Raw genomic sequence first — 18,197 nt, 5'->3', positions numbered from 1 at the left:
AAGAGCTGAAATGAAAAGGTGACATTTTCACAAGCAGCATGGCAACTGCTGCTATACCTCAATCCAGCATGGCAATTGCTGACTATACCTCAATCCAGAATGGGAAGAGGGCCTTGGGTTGACACAGGCAGCATAAAGTTCTTGCATCAGCTACCAACAGAAGTCTCTCACTTCTGCCAACTGTTAAACTCTTCCCAGCTGGGAGCATTCCAAGTTTCTAAGCCCCAGTGAGCAAAGCAGCATCCTGCTGCTACTTCCTGGTCAAACCAGCTTTGATGTAAATAGGACTTTTTGTTCTTTGGCTCTATTTTAAGATTGAGATCAAGTCCTTGTCTCAAGACAGGCTATTTTTCTCTCTGCCTATTCCCTCCTTCCCCTTGCCCCCACGTTAGGCACATTCTAATGCACATGGGGTCCTGGAACACACAGCTGGCAAGCTGGAATAGTTCAAGACAGTTTTAAGGCTGAGTCTGAAACACAAGGTCATTGCTTCCCTTTGTGCCGCACACTGACCAAACAAACCTCTCACATTCTGTGAGCAAAACAGCCTCCAGAACATCTGATCCAGGGGACATTAAATCAACTTCTCTCTATTTACAAAGATTACAGCCAGTGAAAGGACTGGTTTGTGTAACAGTCTTTCAGTACCACAGATCAGATACAGCAGCAGAGCAAGCTCCTACTGGCATTCCTCTTGAAAGCACAACCTAGAGAGACTAAGATGAGGTTGGGGCGGAGGGAGGAAGGGGAGGAAGCTGGTTCTCAAAACCCTTTCAATTCTCAATCTCTCATGAGCTTACTAACAAAGCTGAGGAGCAGTTTTAATAGAGGATTTCACAATGCAAACAGCTGTCAGTGGCTCACCGCACTGAAACTGCCAACATTCATTCCTCAGAGAGCACAAATGCATTAGGGTTAGGGCTAGCGTTAGATATGCAAGGGTCAACAAGATCATCTGCACAGAGCACCCAGTTTCCATATTTTATTGCCACCTGGTATGTTAACAATAAGGGGAATGATATGGACTAGCATAGCCAAAAATAATTCTACAAATTTCAAATGGTTTTACAAACTGTCCCTCTTTTCCAACTTGAATATTTCCCATGCTTTTTGCAGTGGGCTTCCTCTAGGAGTTTGAGGCGTATCAATCATCCCCCTCTCCCTTCTGTCAATAGCCAAACCGCATTCATAATCTCCCATTTTACACATCACTAACTGCAATTTGCCCAATTCGCCTGCATCTCATGGTGTTTTGGTGCTGCATTACCTAGATCTGCACTAAGCAAGATTAGGCCTGATCTGTGGAGTTATTCCAATCTAACTAAGGAGTATGAACCTAGTGAAAACATTTCCATTCTCTTTGATTTAAACTTGGCATATAGCTGTTTAACTTGTGTTGGTAAATTTATAAATTCAGATATAGACCTGGATAAGTGTCCACACTGGGGTTTGCCGCCAACAGGTTTGAATTAAACTGCTGCAATTTAGGTTTAGGCAAAGAAATTAAATTGTTCTCATTATACACAGAAGGGCAATGCAAAGAGCAGATAGGATTCCCTTTGAGGCCACATCTAGGGTTTTCTGTGTAACAAGTATCACTGCTGCCACTCAGATGATTTAACTGTCCACTCCAGAGAGTCCTGAAAAGGAAGGCTGTAACCATCACTATGTGAAACAAGCCTGTGGAGGAAGCTGATTAATAAGTAGAAAGCTACCAATTACACAGATCTCTCCATAATCTTGAACGACAGCAAAGGAAAGGTAGAAAGAATTTGACACTTTAATTGGGTAAATAGTACTGACAGCACCTTATGATTTCCTTATTGTATAATCTTTGCTAAAAATTCCCTCATCCCTCTGAGTCAGAGAAATTAGCACTATCCCCATTTCACAGACAGGGACATTTGGCAAGATGTTAAGTAACTTGCCGCAGGATTTGCTATTTGTTAGCTCCAGGACTGCCTGACTCCAACACAAATTGCCTTGAGGTGCTGGAAAAATAGACTTGTAATGCTTACATGACTGTAAGGAGGCACTCTATGGCTAAAGGAACGTTGATCTCCTCACACAATGGCAGGGCCCTTTCACCATCACAAAAGCTGATGTTAAGGAAGTTTGTAACTGAAAGTCTAACAGCAAGGAATTTACCGTTGGATGTGGATTTTGTCCTTGCCCTTTACCGAAGACTAGGAACTGCAGGCCATCTGAAAGATGCTATTTGTATTGCAAAAACACAGTTGGGTAGCTATGACATTCCAACCTCACCTAAGAACTGTATCACTTCAGGGAGTTTATATCATGCTCTTGACACAGTTTTAGTTTAAGTTTGGGGTTTCATTATTTTTTCTAGTGTGCACCCCCAAAGGATTACGGTACAGAACGAGGACAGCTAATGGGCTAATTGGATTAGCCATGTTCTCTAAACTAGGAACAAATCAGATTTCAGGAGCACAAGATTAAAACCGCTCACCTTCTAAAATTAGACTATTAATGAAGAGTTTTTAATAGTCCACTAATGTTCTCAGAATTGAGACAAACATTAAAATATTCCATATTCATTCATGGTACATTCACTAGGCAAATCATATACATATGGTCAATTCAGCTCTAGCATTATTTCATGCATTGATAGATGAATGGATTACCACAGAATCTGGCTGAGGTTTCTGTTTTAGATAATGAACACAGCTCTCAAAAAAACCAACAACCACATAGAAGCCATATTCTTGGATAAGGGAGAGCAAATACTGGCCAGACCCCGTCTGCCAGGGTAGGTCCCCAGCTCTCTGTTTACTAGCTCCTCTGCAGGTATCATGTGATTGCAGATCTTGGCCACAGATGACCATTTGTCACCAGTGGGAAGCAATAGCCTGCTCTGTGCCGCTTCCTGCCGCTCCCTTGGCCACGAACGGCAATGCATGAGCAAGAGCTGTAATGGCCTGATACCTGTGCAGGTAAATATAGCACCAGCAGTCTGCCAGGCCACCACTTTTTTACTGCCCACTCCAGATGTTAAAATGAGTTTATTAAGCCAGTTAAAGTAATCTTGCAACCACTGAAATTGTCATTGTTTACACATTTACATGGTGGGAATTGCAGGAGGTAGAGGAGGAGGGGGAGAATTACCTGTAACCATGATGGTTAACCAGTAAGTCCAGGTTCATCGGTTAACCATTTACACTATTGCCCACCCCTGTTCTTGGATGCTGACCTTGTTTTATATCCTACAGTAAAACAGGATCTAAATTAAGTTTTCCAGTTTCCCATACAGAAAATCTACAAGGAAACTTCTCATAGCAGGAAATTCCTCTTGAAGTGTGACCTCCATTCTTATAAGAGACAATCTTAACATAAGTCTTACCCAATAACAATTTGCTTGCACATGGATGCCAAGATCTTACTTGGAAATGAGCAACACTGCAATGCAATTTACCCATCCCAACATATAATCGAATGCTTTCTATCACTGCAGTGAAACAACCATCCAGCAGGAGCTGTTTTATGATACTATTAGGGTCTAAGGAAATAGGCCAACTTATTACACACTAGAAGACTTACTTGATGTTACCTGGATCCTTCAGGGCAGGCAGCTGACAGTGTGGGGGTACAGGAGTAGGGCAGGGCCTTGTGTATATATGCCTGGGGGGGGGGGAGCTAGAGTCTGAAGGCATGGGGGTGCAAGTGTAAGGGTTGGGGAGTGAAGAGGGGCTATGGGCAGGTGGTCCCATCTAGTGGGGATTTTCCCCCTCCTCCCAGCTGCCAGAGGCCTTCCTTTCTCCCACAGCCCTCTCAGCAGGCAGGGACCTTCCATCTCCCCTCTGGCCAGCAGGAGCTTTTCTCCCTCCCCCTTCCGGAGCTATGGCCAAGAGGTGGGGAGGAAGGGTTTGTGGTGGGGGGCTACTTACCTGGTCTGGTAGCAGGAAAGATGGCAGAGTCCCAGCCCTTCCGGCCACTTTCTTGGTGGTGGTGCGGTTGTCCCCAGTGGCCACTCTGCATATAGCCCTTCCCTGCATTTGCTGCCCCCAGTGGCCACTCTCAGTATTGTGCTCCTCCTTTCTGTGCCTTTCCCTTTCACATCCTTCCTCTCCCTGTCCCCTCCTTTTTCTTTGTTATGGAAAACAGGCCCATGCCCAGCACTTCCCGTTTTCTTGGCACAACCAAACCGCAACTTGCTTTAAGTTAGAAGAGAAAGCTGCATAACAAATTTGGTGGTCCTAGCTCTGAACAAATAGTCTCAGACAGACTGTCAGATGTCCATTTCTAAAATGTATAGATACACTGTGGGCTGCATATGCCGCTCACATGTTACCTAGGCCACACAAGGCAGCTGGTAAAGCAGCAGCAACCTGGTCCCAACCCTGGCCCCCCACTGTGTTGCAGGCCAGCCTCCCCAGCTGCCATGGGGCAATTGCCCTGGGACCTCCAACCATGTGGGGCAGGTCAGCTGCACATTATGGTCCCCCATTGTGCAACTGTCCAAGATCTTGTGGGGCAGGCTGGCTGCCCTGGCCCCTAGAGCTTCCAGTTCCAAGTGGCTGCCTGGACCACCCAGTCCTAGTACTCTGGACAACAGGGCAGCCTGGACCCCTCTGCTCTAGGCAGGCAGGAACCTGGGATCCCAGGACCTTGGCACTGGGCTGGCCTTTAATAGTCAGCTGGGCTGGAGCTGTGTGTTAACTGGACCACATGCAGCCCTGGGCCACATGTCAAGAATCACTGATCTAAAGTGACAAAATTAACAGACATGTTCACACTTTCCCACCTGGAAATACTCTGAACCATTCTATGACTGGGCTCCGACTTCAGGTTTCTTGTGCCACGTAAACCTTGCTTTAGGGGAAAGTGTTGCAATGCATGGTGCTAACGCAGCTGAATGATGTAAGAGCAGCTCCAATCAGGGACATCTGAATGAGTCATTTGATGTAAAAACCCTCAGCTGAACAACTGCCAATTTAAAACATACACCATACACTCCCACATTCTCTCAGCTTTTAGAACACACAAAAGCCTTTTTGCTTTACTTCAGGTTACAATTATTAAACACTCCCTTATGATCTTCATAACCAAGATCTGACATACAATTAGAAGGCTTGCATCAGCTTACGTAGGTTAACTTTCAGAAACAGAATAGAATTTGAGGTTTATTGCAGAGAAAGGAAAAAATGGACAGTCTGCAAAAGAAATAACTGGGTTTTTACTTGAATGTATTTACAGTTTCCTTCTGTAACAAATTAATAGCATGCAGGAGTTGAACTCTACTCACCATTCACTGCTGAATGACAAATCTCTGAATTCTTCATGAAGTAGACTAGCGCCAGGAAGGGTACAGATCACAATCTCAGAGAGCACTACTTAAATATGATTTTAGTTTAAACGTAACCCACTTAAATTGCACACTATTTAGTGAAATCAACAAAATTCTCAAATGAAACCCCTTCTCAATAAAAAGGGCAATAAGGCAGGCTACCTGCTTGCTTAGTTTTCAATTACTTTAGTACAATTCAATTGACACTAGAGAAAAGTTAGTGGTTTCCCCCACTCTCAAGCATCACTAAAAGATTGGAAAGAAGAAAATATTTATTACAGGTAGCTATCCATCTACAAACAGGAAGAAGCTATCCAGATTCAGTAATGCAATGATATGGTAAACATCCCAAAACAGGCTATAATGTGTGTTATAGGACTAAGTGTCTCTCCCAACTTTATTATGTACTTTTATAGTTCATACCCATTGCTTTTGGGAATGAAAGGATTTAATGTATTTTACTTTTATATCTGCTATGCAACATTAGTGAGTGAAAAGCTTGTTTTCTTTTGTCTGTATCAAGTATTCGCTCTAGGGCACAAAGAAGTGCCAGTACAAAAAACTGTTTACTTCTGCTTAAACTGCTATGACAGCACTGAAGAGTACAACTGACTTGAGCAGCCACAGGAAGAATTACAAGGCCATGCAGGACCATAGAATAAAGACAGTGAGAACTATAGCACGATTAGAAAGAGTTAAAGACATATGTTTTAGCACAAAGCAAGTAAATCAAGAGCAAAACACTACGTCAAGGATAGTTCTTTTGCAAAAATCTCAGTGTTATTGATACAATTTTGTTTGGTTTTCTGGTCTGAGTAAAAGATTTACTTTCAACAAGAGATGCTGCTGTGAAAACTTCCACCATTTCAGGAGAAGATAGCATAAGGTAGCAATAACTAAAGCTAAATTTTAAATGTAACATATAAAGAAAGCCAAGACAGACACAGCCATTCTAATTTAAAATTTCTATTAGTGATGCATGGGAGAAGTTAATTTCTTTAACTGACAATGCGACGCATAGGATGTGAAGTGCCTTTGTGTAATTGCTGCGGTGGGCCTTTTAGTAACTTACCTAAATAAAATTGAATTCCATTTAGAAATAAATGTTCACATACAGGTTTTAAATGATTAAAGGGCTTTGTATGGATTGGAGAAATTACAATAATTCTAACATTCATGAGCAAAGAATACTACAAATTGATTAGTTACAAAGCATCCTACAAGTCAGAGATGCCTGAAATACAAACTCCACTATTAGCGCTAGTGCAATCTCTTACACAAAACACAGGTTAATTGGCTGAAGTAGAAAAATAACTCCCTTCAAATACATATGAATGACTCCTTCAAGCTTTCACAAGAATTCATGCATGAGCCCAGACAAAAGAATAATGGCTTTCACAATGGAATAAAAAACTCTTATATTTACATTTTATAGCTAAGGATCAAGAATACTTAGTTGCAAACACAATTTTGACATTTTAGTCACTAGTAGTACGTATATTATTTAAAATGCTTTATACTCAAGATTCTAGCTTCAGCGAGTAAAGATTGAACCACTTTTACAAATAATTTCCAACATGGTTCAGGCTCATTCTAATAATTGATAAATAGGAAGCATCACTAACATGAACATAACTGTAATGGAAAACTATTAAATTGTTTCAGAGTCATTTGTTTTATAAAGAAATCCAGTGCATTAGTACAAAAGTTGCGCTGATATTTTTCCTTTAGAGAACTATGGACCTCATGGCACGTTTAAAAACTGAAACCCATATCAGTTTGAGTAAAGCCTTCATTGCATGCCAAACCATTGCTCTTGATCTGCCCACTGTGCTGCTTCGCTATCACTCCCTTCCAAATCCCCTTCTTCTCCACTTCCCTCCATGTCATCCACATCCTCCTCCTGGGTTGCATCTGTTGGACTCTCCTCCTTTTCCATTTTCTGCATTCCTTCTAAAGACTTCTGATCGTTGGGATCCAAACTGGAGAAGGAAAAACATTTATCATCTTAAGAGTAACCCATTGTAAATATGTCTAAACAAAACATTTCCCACTTGCTTGCTCCCTCCACTTCCTGTTTACTGCTACCGATATTTGAACTCAGCAAAGATGTTGTAACTTTACCTCAGACTGACGTTATACCATTTGGCAAAAATAGGAAGTGCAGGAACACTGTGAAACCCCCTCCCCCATGCAATGATGCTTACACAATTCTTCCAAGCAGCATTAACTAAAGCATCAGAGGCAGCTAGCACTAAAAAAACCCTGCTCTTCAGCCTGGCAAAACTAGACAGTCCACACAGGGCCGGATTGAGGCATGGACTAGCCAGGCAGCTGCCCAGGGTGCCAACCCATGGCATAGCGCCCCTTATAGCTTTCATAAGGCACCATGTGCCTGGCTCCCGGGTTGCAGCAGCTCCCAGCATCCACCCTGCAGCGGCTGCCTGGGGCAGGGGCCGTGTTAACCCCCGCAGCACTGGCCAGCAGTGCCCTTCCCCCTGCGGCTGCAGGGCTCTGCACGGCCAGGCTCAACCTGCCCTGGGCTGCGCGCCAGTAGCTGGGCCGGGCACATGCATTCTGCCACTGCCAGCTCTGCGCGCCCTCCCCCATGCACCGGCATGGGGGCAGGGACACGCATGCACACTCCCCCACATGCTGGTGCGGGGGCGGGGCCGCACATGCACCATCCCTACCAGGGCACAATTAGACTGTCTGCTCGAGGCGCCAGAATGGCTTGGTCTAGCCCTGAGTCCACATGACCTTACACTTTACTATGGGTATAACCAGGTGTTGCATTCAAGATCAGTTTTTCACTTTAAAAAATGCACAGAACATAAGATTTGTTCATTAGACTATATTCCATCTTATTCGGAAAGTTTCTAAATTTTACCCAAGTTTGAAATAATTCTTTTATATCTGAGTTTATCGTAAGAAGAAATGTTGATTCAGTTAAAAAGCAAAACCTTTCTGTTTGAACTTAGTTAATCCCTTACATTTATATGGCACCTGGTAGCCTGAGGGTGGAGCTCAAGGTGTTTGATAGAGTATGTACTGTAATTTAGTGGATATACCCCGCACCCAAATATAACCTACACCCAAATATACACTGCGTTTTTTTCTATTTCAGTAAAAAAAAAAAAAAAACCTTGTATACCCCGCGCACAAATATAACCTGCGGGGTATACAAGACTCTTCTGTGCCGGGGGTATATTCGCTAATTTACGGTGTGGGTGAAGGGGGAGCCGCCAGCCTCTGGGTGGGGGAGTGCTTATCCCCCTGGTTCCTCCGCAGTTGCAGGAAGGGGCGGTAGAGCAGGAACTACCATCCTCCGGGCGAAGGAGCACTCACCGCCCCATTCCTGCACAGCCGCAGGAACCACCAGCCTCCCGTGAGTTAAAAATACCCGCTAATGAGTGAAAAAAAACCTATATACCCCGCACCCGAATATACCCTGAGGCGGGGGCGGGGTTTGTAAAAACAAATATAACCCATGGGTTATATTCGCTACATTACGGTAATAGTTCAAGAATTATTTTTTTAAAAATCCATGTCCTAATCTTTTTTACTGGTCTAGTAACTGCCTGGCAAAGTCTTTAATATTGACACAAGTTTAAAATCGTAAATATTTGTCCCTGAGGCTCTGAATTGGGAAATGCAGTGTATAAAACCAAGAGTAAGGCATGGTTTATGTTTGAAAATCAGGTCAATTTAACTACATCCTTGAGGGGTGTGACGTCGCGTCGGGGTTCCCCCGCCTCCTGCACCCCGTAGTGGCATGAACAGACTCCAGCAGCCAGTAGAATAAAGGGAGTTTATTGCTTTTCCAGGATACAGCACAGCATAGATGTAATCCGGTTACAGGGCTAGGCCTATGATGCCTCAGCCCCCCTTGAGATGGGGGAGGCTGGGCCCTTAAATCCCAGCCCCTTGCTCAGGCTGCTTCCTCCATGATTCTAGACAGAAACTAAAAAACTCTCTTCCAAGCCCTGCCCGCCCCCCCCCCCCCCCCCCAGCCAGGTGCTGGTCTCCGCCTTCCTTCCTTTGTCCCCCTCCCTGGGAGGCTGAGCCTGGGTGTTTGGGTTAATACACATTTGGGAGAGACAGTGAGAATCTCCCATCACAGCGCAGGGGGACCCCGGGTCACAGAGCAGACAGCACCCCCACTACAGCACCCCCACAGCTGTCCCTCCTCCAAGAGCAAACTGAGCAGGATCGCTCTGTGACCTGGAAAAGTTCGGGTCCCCTGCCGGGAAAGCCGCTGCGGTGACATTGGCGCTCCCCTTGGCTTGGGCTGGCTGCAGTGATGCCCTGCAGGAGCCAGCTCTCCCCTGTCCAGTTGATGCACAGCTCCAAGGGGACTGGCAGGGGCCTGTTTTTGGTGGCCGTGCCAGCCCTTCCACTGCCCTTGATCTCTGGCCCGGGTCTCTCTGGCCGGGCCCATGAGCCTTTCCCAGAAAGCCAGGACGTCTTCCACCCCCAATGCTCCATCCAGGGAGGTCTTCCCCTCCCGTAACTCTCTCAGCAAGCCCAGGGGGTCCTTCCCCCTTCTGCACCCCAGCTCAGTCTGGGAGAGCCTGGCAGAACCTCAGGGTGCCTCCCCATGTGCAGACAGCAGATGGGGCAGGTACATGTCCCAGTCCTGCAGGTGCCGGAGCATAAAGACCTCCAGCATCTGCTTCAGGGTCCCCTGGAACCTGCTCACCAGCTCGCTTTGCCAAACGCTGGGGCCCAGGTAAGCCGGGCCCCGTGCTTCTCCCACAAGCACCAGAGCGGCCAACATGAAGTTGGATCCCTGGTCCGGGAGGACCTCCTGGGGGAACCACAGCCTGCTGAAAAGGGCCAGCAGTGCATCTGCCACCATGTCTGCCTCGACAGAGGGCAGAGCCAAGGCCTCGGGGCAGTTGGAAGCCGTGGATACGGCTACCAGGATGTATTTATTCCTCATCTGGGTCGCCAGGCCCCACTATCTCTAATGCTGCCTTCCGGAACCGCTCCTCTATAAGGGGTAGGGGCCCCCAAGCAGCTTTCCTCCCATCTTGGGCCTTCCCGCCCCTCTTGCAGGAGTCACAGGACCGGCAATATTGCTGCACAGCTGCAAATATCCCCGGCTAGTAGAAGTGTTGAACCAGCCTCAGCCAGGTGCGCTGGATCCCCCGGTGGCCCGCCACGGGGACATCGTGGGCCAAATACAGCACCTTGTGGTGATACTTTTGGGGGACTACCAGCTGCTGCTGGACCCCCCCACGCCCTCACCTTCCTGAGGGGAAGCCATTCCCGGAACAGGAATCCCTGCTCCCAAAGGAATCTCTCCTGGCCACCTCTCCCCAGAGGCTGAGCTGCACGGAGGCCAGCCTGGTCCCTCAGCCTCTGCAAGGAGAGGTCTGCCTGCACCTCAGCCTGGAATTCAGCTGCCGGGGCAGGGATCGGGACCTGTTCCCCACCTATGCCTAGGTCCAGAGTCCCAGCCTGGCTGGACCCCGTGTCCACTGGGATGGGACCCTGAGCCCCCTGCAGGGGGCCCTCCCCTGGGTCAGGGTCGCCAGCCCCTCTCTGGCTCCGGCTCCGGGTGGTGACCAGGGTCCTGAGGGGTCCGTCTGGCCACTCCTCTAGGTCACCCCCCCATCAGCACCACCTTGGGTAAGTGCCGGTGCACCCCCACTTCCTTCGGGCCTTCCTTGGCCCACCATTTCAGATGCACCTGGGCTACGGGCACCTTAAACGGGGTCCCATCTATGCCCCTCAGGGTCAGCTGAGTGTTAGGTACCATGTGGTCTGGGGCTATGACCTCACGCTGGGCCAGCGTCACCTCCGCCCCCGTGTCCCAGTAGCCCGTCACCTCCCTGCCATCCACCTGCAGGGGCACGAGGCACTCGCTCAGCAGGGGCCGCCCTGCCCCCACCTGGTACACAGAGAAATCCGCCTCCCGAGGGTCGGACCTCCCAGGGAAGGGGCACTGAGCATCATTCCTTCCACTATGAGCTGAGGTTTGCCTGCTAGCCCCAGCCTCTGGGGCAGCCTGCCCTTCCCCCAGCCAATTAACCCTGGGAAATCCCAGGTCTTGGTGCCTGGTGCACTGAGCCCTCTTGTGGCCTTTTTGCCTGCAGCGATGGCAAGTTAGGTACTGCAGGCCCCTTTGGGCCGGCTCTGTCCGGGCCCTGGCTGGTTCTCTGAGGCGCAGATGGCTGGTCCTTGTCTCTTGGGCTCGCCTCATAGAGGATTCTCTCCGTCGCTCAGCCGAGATCCGGTCTTTGCGCGATTCCCTTTCTCTCCGGGACTCCTGTGAACCGGACCGGCTCTCTGTGAACTCGTCTGCCAGCCTCCCAGCTTCCTGGGGGTTCTCTGGACTTTGGTGCTTGAGCCACAGCCTCAGGGTGGGTGTGCATGCTTCATAGAACTGCTCCATCATATCAGCTTAAGCAGGTCCTTTGTGGTCTGGGCTCTGACCCCGGACACCCACTTGCGGCAGTACTGTACCAGGCAGCAGGCCATATCCACATAGGTCTCCCGTGGCTCCTTCTGCATCCCCCAGAATGTCTCAGGGGACAGGGCAGCAGGGCCTCCTTGACCCACTGGTAATCACCTGGCTGTAGGTCCTCCAGCTGATTGAGCACCCTGACAGCCTCCTGGTTCAGTGCCGGGATGAGCTCCTGCAGCCAGTCAGCCAGGGGCACCTGTTGCAGTTCACAGGCCCTCTCAAAGGAGCTGAGGAACTCGTCTGTGTCACCCACGTTCTTCAACTGGGCCACCATGAGCTTCTCCAAGCATCTGGCTGCCCTGGGCTCTTGGGGCCCGTCCACACTCGGTGCCGCCGGAGCCCTACCGCTTCTCCACTCTGCCATGGCCAGCTCATACTGTCGCTGCTCTCTACGGTGCTGGACTTCCAATTCCTTCATCTGCAGCTGGATCTCCAGCCGCCGCAGCTCTGCTGGGCTGGCCCCTGCCCTGGACGAACAATGGTTTTCAGGGCTTCCCTGGGAGGTTGTCCCTTCTCTCCAGCGGGCTCCAGTGCTCCGCCCCCTGTTGGAGCCTGAGACGTTTCTGGGTGGGTCTGGCTGCTCCCCACGGGGACAGGGTCCCAGCCCAGTGACTAGTCATTCTCTTCCAGCCAGGCAATCAGCTGGGCCTTGGTTGCTTTTCCCACAGGCAGGCCCCTCTTTCTGTAAAGCCTCACCAGCTCTGCCTTCAGGAGTCGGGCGTAGGTCATCTCCCCGCCGGTCCCTTCGGTGCGGACTCACCGGTCTAGTGCTACAGCACTCACGATTCCCAGGAACCGCTTCACTCTGTCTCCAGCACTCCTGGCTCCAAGCCCTTTCCTTCAACTGCGCCTTGTCACTCGCTGCTGGAAACTCCATCCATGGGGTGCAGTGCATCCCACTTCTGACACCACTGTGATGTCATGTCGGGGTTCCCCCGCCTCTTGCACCCCTAGTGGCACGAACCGGCTCCACCAGCCAGTAGAATAGAGGGAGTTTATTGCTTTTCCAGGATACAGCACAGCATAGATGTAATCCTTGAGATGGGGGAGGCTGGGCCCTTAAATCTCAGCCCTCTTGCTCAGGCTGCTTCCTCCATGATTCCAGACAGAAACTAAAAAAACTCTCTTCCAAGCCCTGCCCCCCCAGCCAGGTGCTGGTCTCCGCCTTCCTTCCTTTGTCCTCCTCCCTGGAAGGCTGAGCCTAGGTGTCTGGGTTAATACACATTTGGGAGAGTCAGTGAGAATCTCCCATCACAGCGCAGGGGGACACCGGGTCACAGAGCAGACAGCACCCCCACTAGGCCACAAGGGGTATGAAAAATCCCCATCTCTGACTGGAGTTTAGCTGAGCTAATCCCATGTGTACACACTGTAGACTGACATACAGCATACGTAAAGCTTCAGTGTAGACACTCCTGCTACAGCAGTACAGTCGTAGCACTTCAATTATAGATAAACCTTAAGTCACAGATAGCATGGGCTAGGAATGTTATAGTGCAACTGAATAGTTGTGTAACTGCATGAAATCTTATCAGTTATACTCTCTCAGCCTCACTCAAAAGGGAACCCCCTACCTGTATCAGAGGCAACAGCAAGGGATGGCAGGCGGGAGCCGGTCTGCAAAAGGAGCCAGTTTAAAAACCAGCTCTCCACGCACACGGGCTGCCTGTCGCCCTGCACTGCTGCCTCTGATACAGTAGCCCGTATATGGGGGTCTGAGCTCACTGCAGAAAGAGGCTGCTTCACAGCAGCCTTCCCCACACTCACGCTGCTGCCTCTATCAGAGGCAACAGTGCAGGGGAAAAGAGGTGAGAGGCAGCACCGTGGAGCTGGTGCTGGGGGGAACAACTTCAAAGCTTATTGGTTTAATGGTGCAGTGGACTACATGTTGAGCTCAATGTGAGTGCTATTGGGCAGGGGACAAAAAAAATACAACCAAGCTTCCTCCAACTCCCAGAAGTGACTGAAGATATGCTACAATAAAGCCATCTTACAGCAACCATGAAATTCTTAGTTTCTAAGAATCATACAGTAAACTCAAGGATCTACAAGGTTTACCTTAGAGCAATACTGTACTGGTCCATGGCTTCTTGATATTCACTGACAGCTACAAGAAAGTCACCCAGTATTCGATGCAGAACACAGTCACTCTGATTAGCCAGTGCATTCCTCAACAAAGCAATTCCATCTTCATATTTCTGTTCTCTACCTGTTGACACACAGAGCTACAGTTCTACTAGTAGTTTAGATAGATCTTCTATAAAATAATTTGAGGAATATGTAGAACATCTTCATAATCCTCATCTTTATTGCTAAAACTATCTCTAGTTGGTGATAATTAAATCTTCTGAAAACTTAATTGTTGATCTAGTATATTTTAAAGCAAATTATTGCATACATGATTATCTCTTAAATAATTAGTAAATTATAATTTTTTTTATCTGAAGGATTACTTTAGTGTCAATTGTGGGTTAGAAGTTACCAGTGTGGTGTCCCTACAAGTATCATCTCCATAATATCAAAGCAATTAATCTCTTATGGCATTCTGTAATTTTTCTTTTACACAAAACCAAATGGTCTTTGGCTGTAAATTTGTAAACAGGAGGCCCTTGCGAATCATAGAATGGCCACTTGCAGTTCTGCATAACCATGGCTCTCCTGCCCCGGCACAGGGGAGCAGGAGGATGGCAGTTCCCAGCACCCGCAGCAAGTTCAGGAGCCACAAGGAGCTCACTGCAGGGACCAGGGGCCATGTCTCCCAGTATTCACAAAGTGCAAAAATTTCCTGTAGTGAATTTCATATTACTTTGTGGAATACTCACTTGCATATCAGAAAACTATTCAAATAAACTGGACAGGAAGACACATCTAAAAAAAACCCCAAAAAACAAAACAAAAAAACCCACTTACTAAGAAGCTCTGCTTTTTTTACCACAGCTTTAATATAATCTGGTCTCTGTGTCAGTGCCTTATCTAATAAAGTTTTTGCTTTCTCTTGTGTGACTGGATCTTCAAGACAGACTGTTGCTAACAGAGTAAGAGTCTGTGCATTTGCTCCCAGGGTTTTGTACACGTTGTTAGCCATGACCATTGCTTCACGGATACTGTTGGATGCCAGGTAACAATCAATGAGGCCTAAAGACCAAAAGGAAGATGTTAATGTGCATTAATATTTATATACACTTATTTCTCAGTCAATTATATACAGTATGGTATCACCCACAGGTCCCAACCAAGTTCAGATCCCTATTGTGCCAAGCCCTGTACAGTCCCTTGCCCAAAAAGCTTACCACCTACAGAGACAACACTAACAAATCATGGAAGAAAATACTCTTATCCCCATTTACAGTGGGGGAACTGAGGCACACAGATTGATTTGTGATTACACAGAGTAGAGATGTGTTAAAATGTGTGTATTGTAACTGCAAATGTAAAACTACTGAAATTATAACCTTCTGCCTGCCCCCGCATCCTGCACTGCTACTTCTGTGGGAGGCATCAGCAGCACGAGGTGGAGGGAAGGGAACAGTCAGCGGTGAGAGCTGTGTAGCCAGTTTGAAAGCTGACTCCTGCCTTTCTCCCCCCCTCCTGCCCCTGCCCATTTGCTCCTGTCTCGGATACAGAGGCAGCAGCATGGGGTCAGGGTTAAGAGAGGAAAGCGCTGTATGTAATCATGCACATTAACTGATAAGCCCAGGCTCACTGGTTAACTGTGTACACAAGTACATGTTCACAATCCTTAACACAAAGAGTCTTTGGCAGAGCCAGGAACTGAATGCACATCTAAGTTTAGTCCAGGGTCTTCCAGAAGACCAGGTAAGTGAGATTATATGGTAAGTATCCTATATCCCTAGGATAGCAGATGGATTTGGAAAAGGCATCAGACACCACACAAGCAATATGTATTAAAAACATATATGTAATTTCACTGTTTCCTCCACCTCTTCCTTAAATACAACAAAGAGACTGTCCACACCCTTTCAAATATGGGCAATTATAAGACTGCAGGACAATAATACCAGACATGTGGCCTCCACTTTAATAGAAGCTGAGAACCCACAAGATAGATTATCCTGCCTCAGTGTCCACCCTGAGCACAAACTGAAGTGGAAAATTCAGGGCTATGGAACCCAGGAGAATAAGACAGATGCCCTCATTCTGAGGAAATGAAAAGGAATTTGAAGAATTGTATCCATTGATTTGGTCAGAAACAGTGATCTACATTGCACTCAATAACTAGAGACTACACAGATAAATACTACAGAAAAATAGATTAAAAGTTGGGAAACTCTGTAAACTGTCAGTGTATTTAACTAGGGCTCCTACGCACTACAGTAATAAAAATAACTACATCATGGTCAAGCACCATCTTCTCCACGATTCTGACTCCTATCATAGAACACAAGCCCATATTTATACAGATCCCTTCTGCAGATTACCTTTTTAGTAAATAACCATAAATATTTTAGAAATAGTTGGCGCTCTGAAATGCCAAAGAGAAAAGAAACTTTCTGTAAGCCAATACTTCTAGTACAAAATACTCTGCATCGTATATATGTTGCATTCCTGTACCTAAGCTTGTTTGTGACAACTGTTTGCTTTGATCTCAGTACACAGGCTTCTGGCTCTCATCTTATCACAACTTCTCTCACTTCAGGGCAAACTTATAGGAAGATGTGGGATAACTAGGATAAGCATAGTGATAGAAATGTAGCCGTGTTAGTCTGGTGTAGCTGAAACAAAATACAGGACTATGTAGCTTGTTAGTCTTTAAAGTGCTACATAGTCCTGTATTTTGTTTTAGGATAAGCATGGCTTCATAAAAATTGCCCAGAATGTAGTATACAACCTGCCAGTTTTAAACCTACCACAGCCAAAACCTCTATTGACAATTACTAGATTGTACAATTTGGAGGCCCCATGTTTATTTTTCAGTCACGTGGTAGCTGTTCTGATTTTAAAAAATCTACACTTCAATTAATCCTGCTTTCAAATTTCACCAGTTTGCAGTCAGATTTTTCAGCTTGTGGTATTTTCATCTTCTTTTGAAGAAAAGACGGAGGTCCTTATGGATTCATTATAAACATCAGCTATTCATCCAGGACAATTCTAAACCATCCATTTATTTCTAGAGATATAGGTCCATCAAATTCTAGTATGGAGACAGGATTGCCTGCTCCAAATTGTATGTACCTGAAGCAGCTGAGATTTGTACAATTTCAGTAAGAACTTCTTATCTTCCTTTCAAGGTCTTTAATAAAGTAGCAGAAAAGCAGCAAAGAAGCTTTTTACTGCTTTGCTCTATTACTGGAACTTCAGGTAGGGGCTGATGAAAAAGACATTTCCACCACTAAATTTTAAGCATTAAACAACACTTGAGTGAGTTTGCTACAATGAACTAAAACGTTCAATGTGAGAAAAGCAGCTCCAGATACTGAGCTATGCAAAATGGACTCACAGGATAACTAGAGGGCTGTGCCCCCTGCTTGTTATGCATGCCAACCACCGCCACACACCCCACCCCGGCTCTGTGGCCGCTACATGCGCTAACCCCTCCCCTGCCATTATGTGTGCCAACCTCCTCCCAATTTGTGACCACTACATGCACTAACTTAAGTCACTAACTCTATGACTGCTATGTGTGTCAACTCCCCCCTCCCCCTTTATGGCTGCTACACTCCCCCTCCCCCCCCCCTGCACCAAGCCAATGAGAAATTATTCACACTCTGCCCTCCTCCCCTACTCTCCATGGTAAAAGGCACTCCTCCAGCTAGACTCCCCATAGAGGGCAGTCCCTCCCCACTGAGGGCCCCTGGCGGAAGGCCCCTTTTCCACCCCCATGTCCTCACCACCCAGATGGAGACCCCAGATCATCAGGAAGGCACCTTCTATTCACCTCTGAGACCTCCTCCTTCCCCATATAGTACATCCCTGGAAGGAACCTTAAGGGTTTTCACTTGGGCTCCTCCACAGGCCCTGTTAGGAGAGGAAGTAGCGCTGGGCCTGTCCCTGGGCCTTGTCCCTGGGCCTCCTTGGGAAGCAGCAACCCCTTCTCTTCCCCTCAGCTGGGCCTGCCTTCTCTCAGCCTCCTCAGTGACTCCCTCTTCCCAACCCTGAGGAGTAGCGATGATGTTATGCTGCTCCCATTCCCACTACTTCCCATCCAACCACCTCCACCCACTTCTACTTTTGAGTCCAGAGCCCCACCACACTGCCACCCATGGGGAACCAATGCCTACCCTGGGTTGGCAGCCTGGCTCAAGGCAGGCAATGGTTCTGTGTGGGGTTGTGGAGCAGCAGGGCCCCGGACCTGGAAGCAGAAGTGGGGCCAGAAGATGGGAAGCAGCAGGGATGAGGTAGCAGCAGAGCTTGCTGGGCACCCTGCAGCTGTCCCCCACCAAGGTGCCACTGGCAGAA

General features: G+C 47.5%; 1 protein-coding gene across 1 annotated transcript in view; it reads right to left on the bottom strand.

Annotated features, from left to right (window-relative positions):
- Positions 1 to 5,128: 5,128 nt before the first annotated feature.
- The window catches only part of ANAPC7 (anaphase promoting complex subunit 7), a 31,544-nt gene continuing 18,475 nt past the window's right edge, over positions 5,129 to 18,197 (bottom strand). The window contains exons 9-11 of the mRNA XM_075898594.1: positions 14,691 to 14,915; positions 13,839 to 13,989; positions 5,129 to 7,287 (exon numbers count right to left, since the gene is read on the bottom strand). Of these exons, the coding sequence (XP_075754709.1) occupies positions 7,098 to 7,287; positions 13,839 to 13,989; positions 14,691 to 14,915 (566 nt within the window). The 3' untranslated portion in view covers positions 5,129 to 7,097. The remainder of the gene's footprint in view (positions 7,288 to 13,838; positions 13,990 to 14,690; positions 14,916 to 18,197) is intronic.

This window comes from Pelodiscus sinensis, chromosome 15 (genome assembly GCF_049634645.1).
Source record: "Pelodiscus sinensis isolate JC-2024 chromosome 15, ASM4963464v1, whole genome shotgun sequence".
In the NCBI taxonomy this organism is placed as follows: domain Eukaryota; kingdom Metazoa; phylum Chordata; order Testudines; family Trionychidae; genus Pelodiscus; species Pelodiscus sinensis.
Note: the sequence above shows the minus strand (reverse complement) of the source record. Positions and strands in the feature narration are given on the sequence as shown.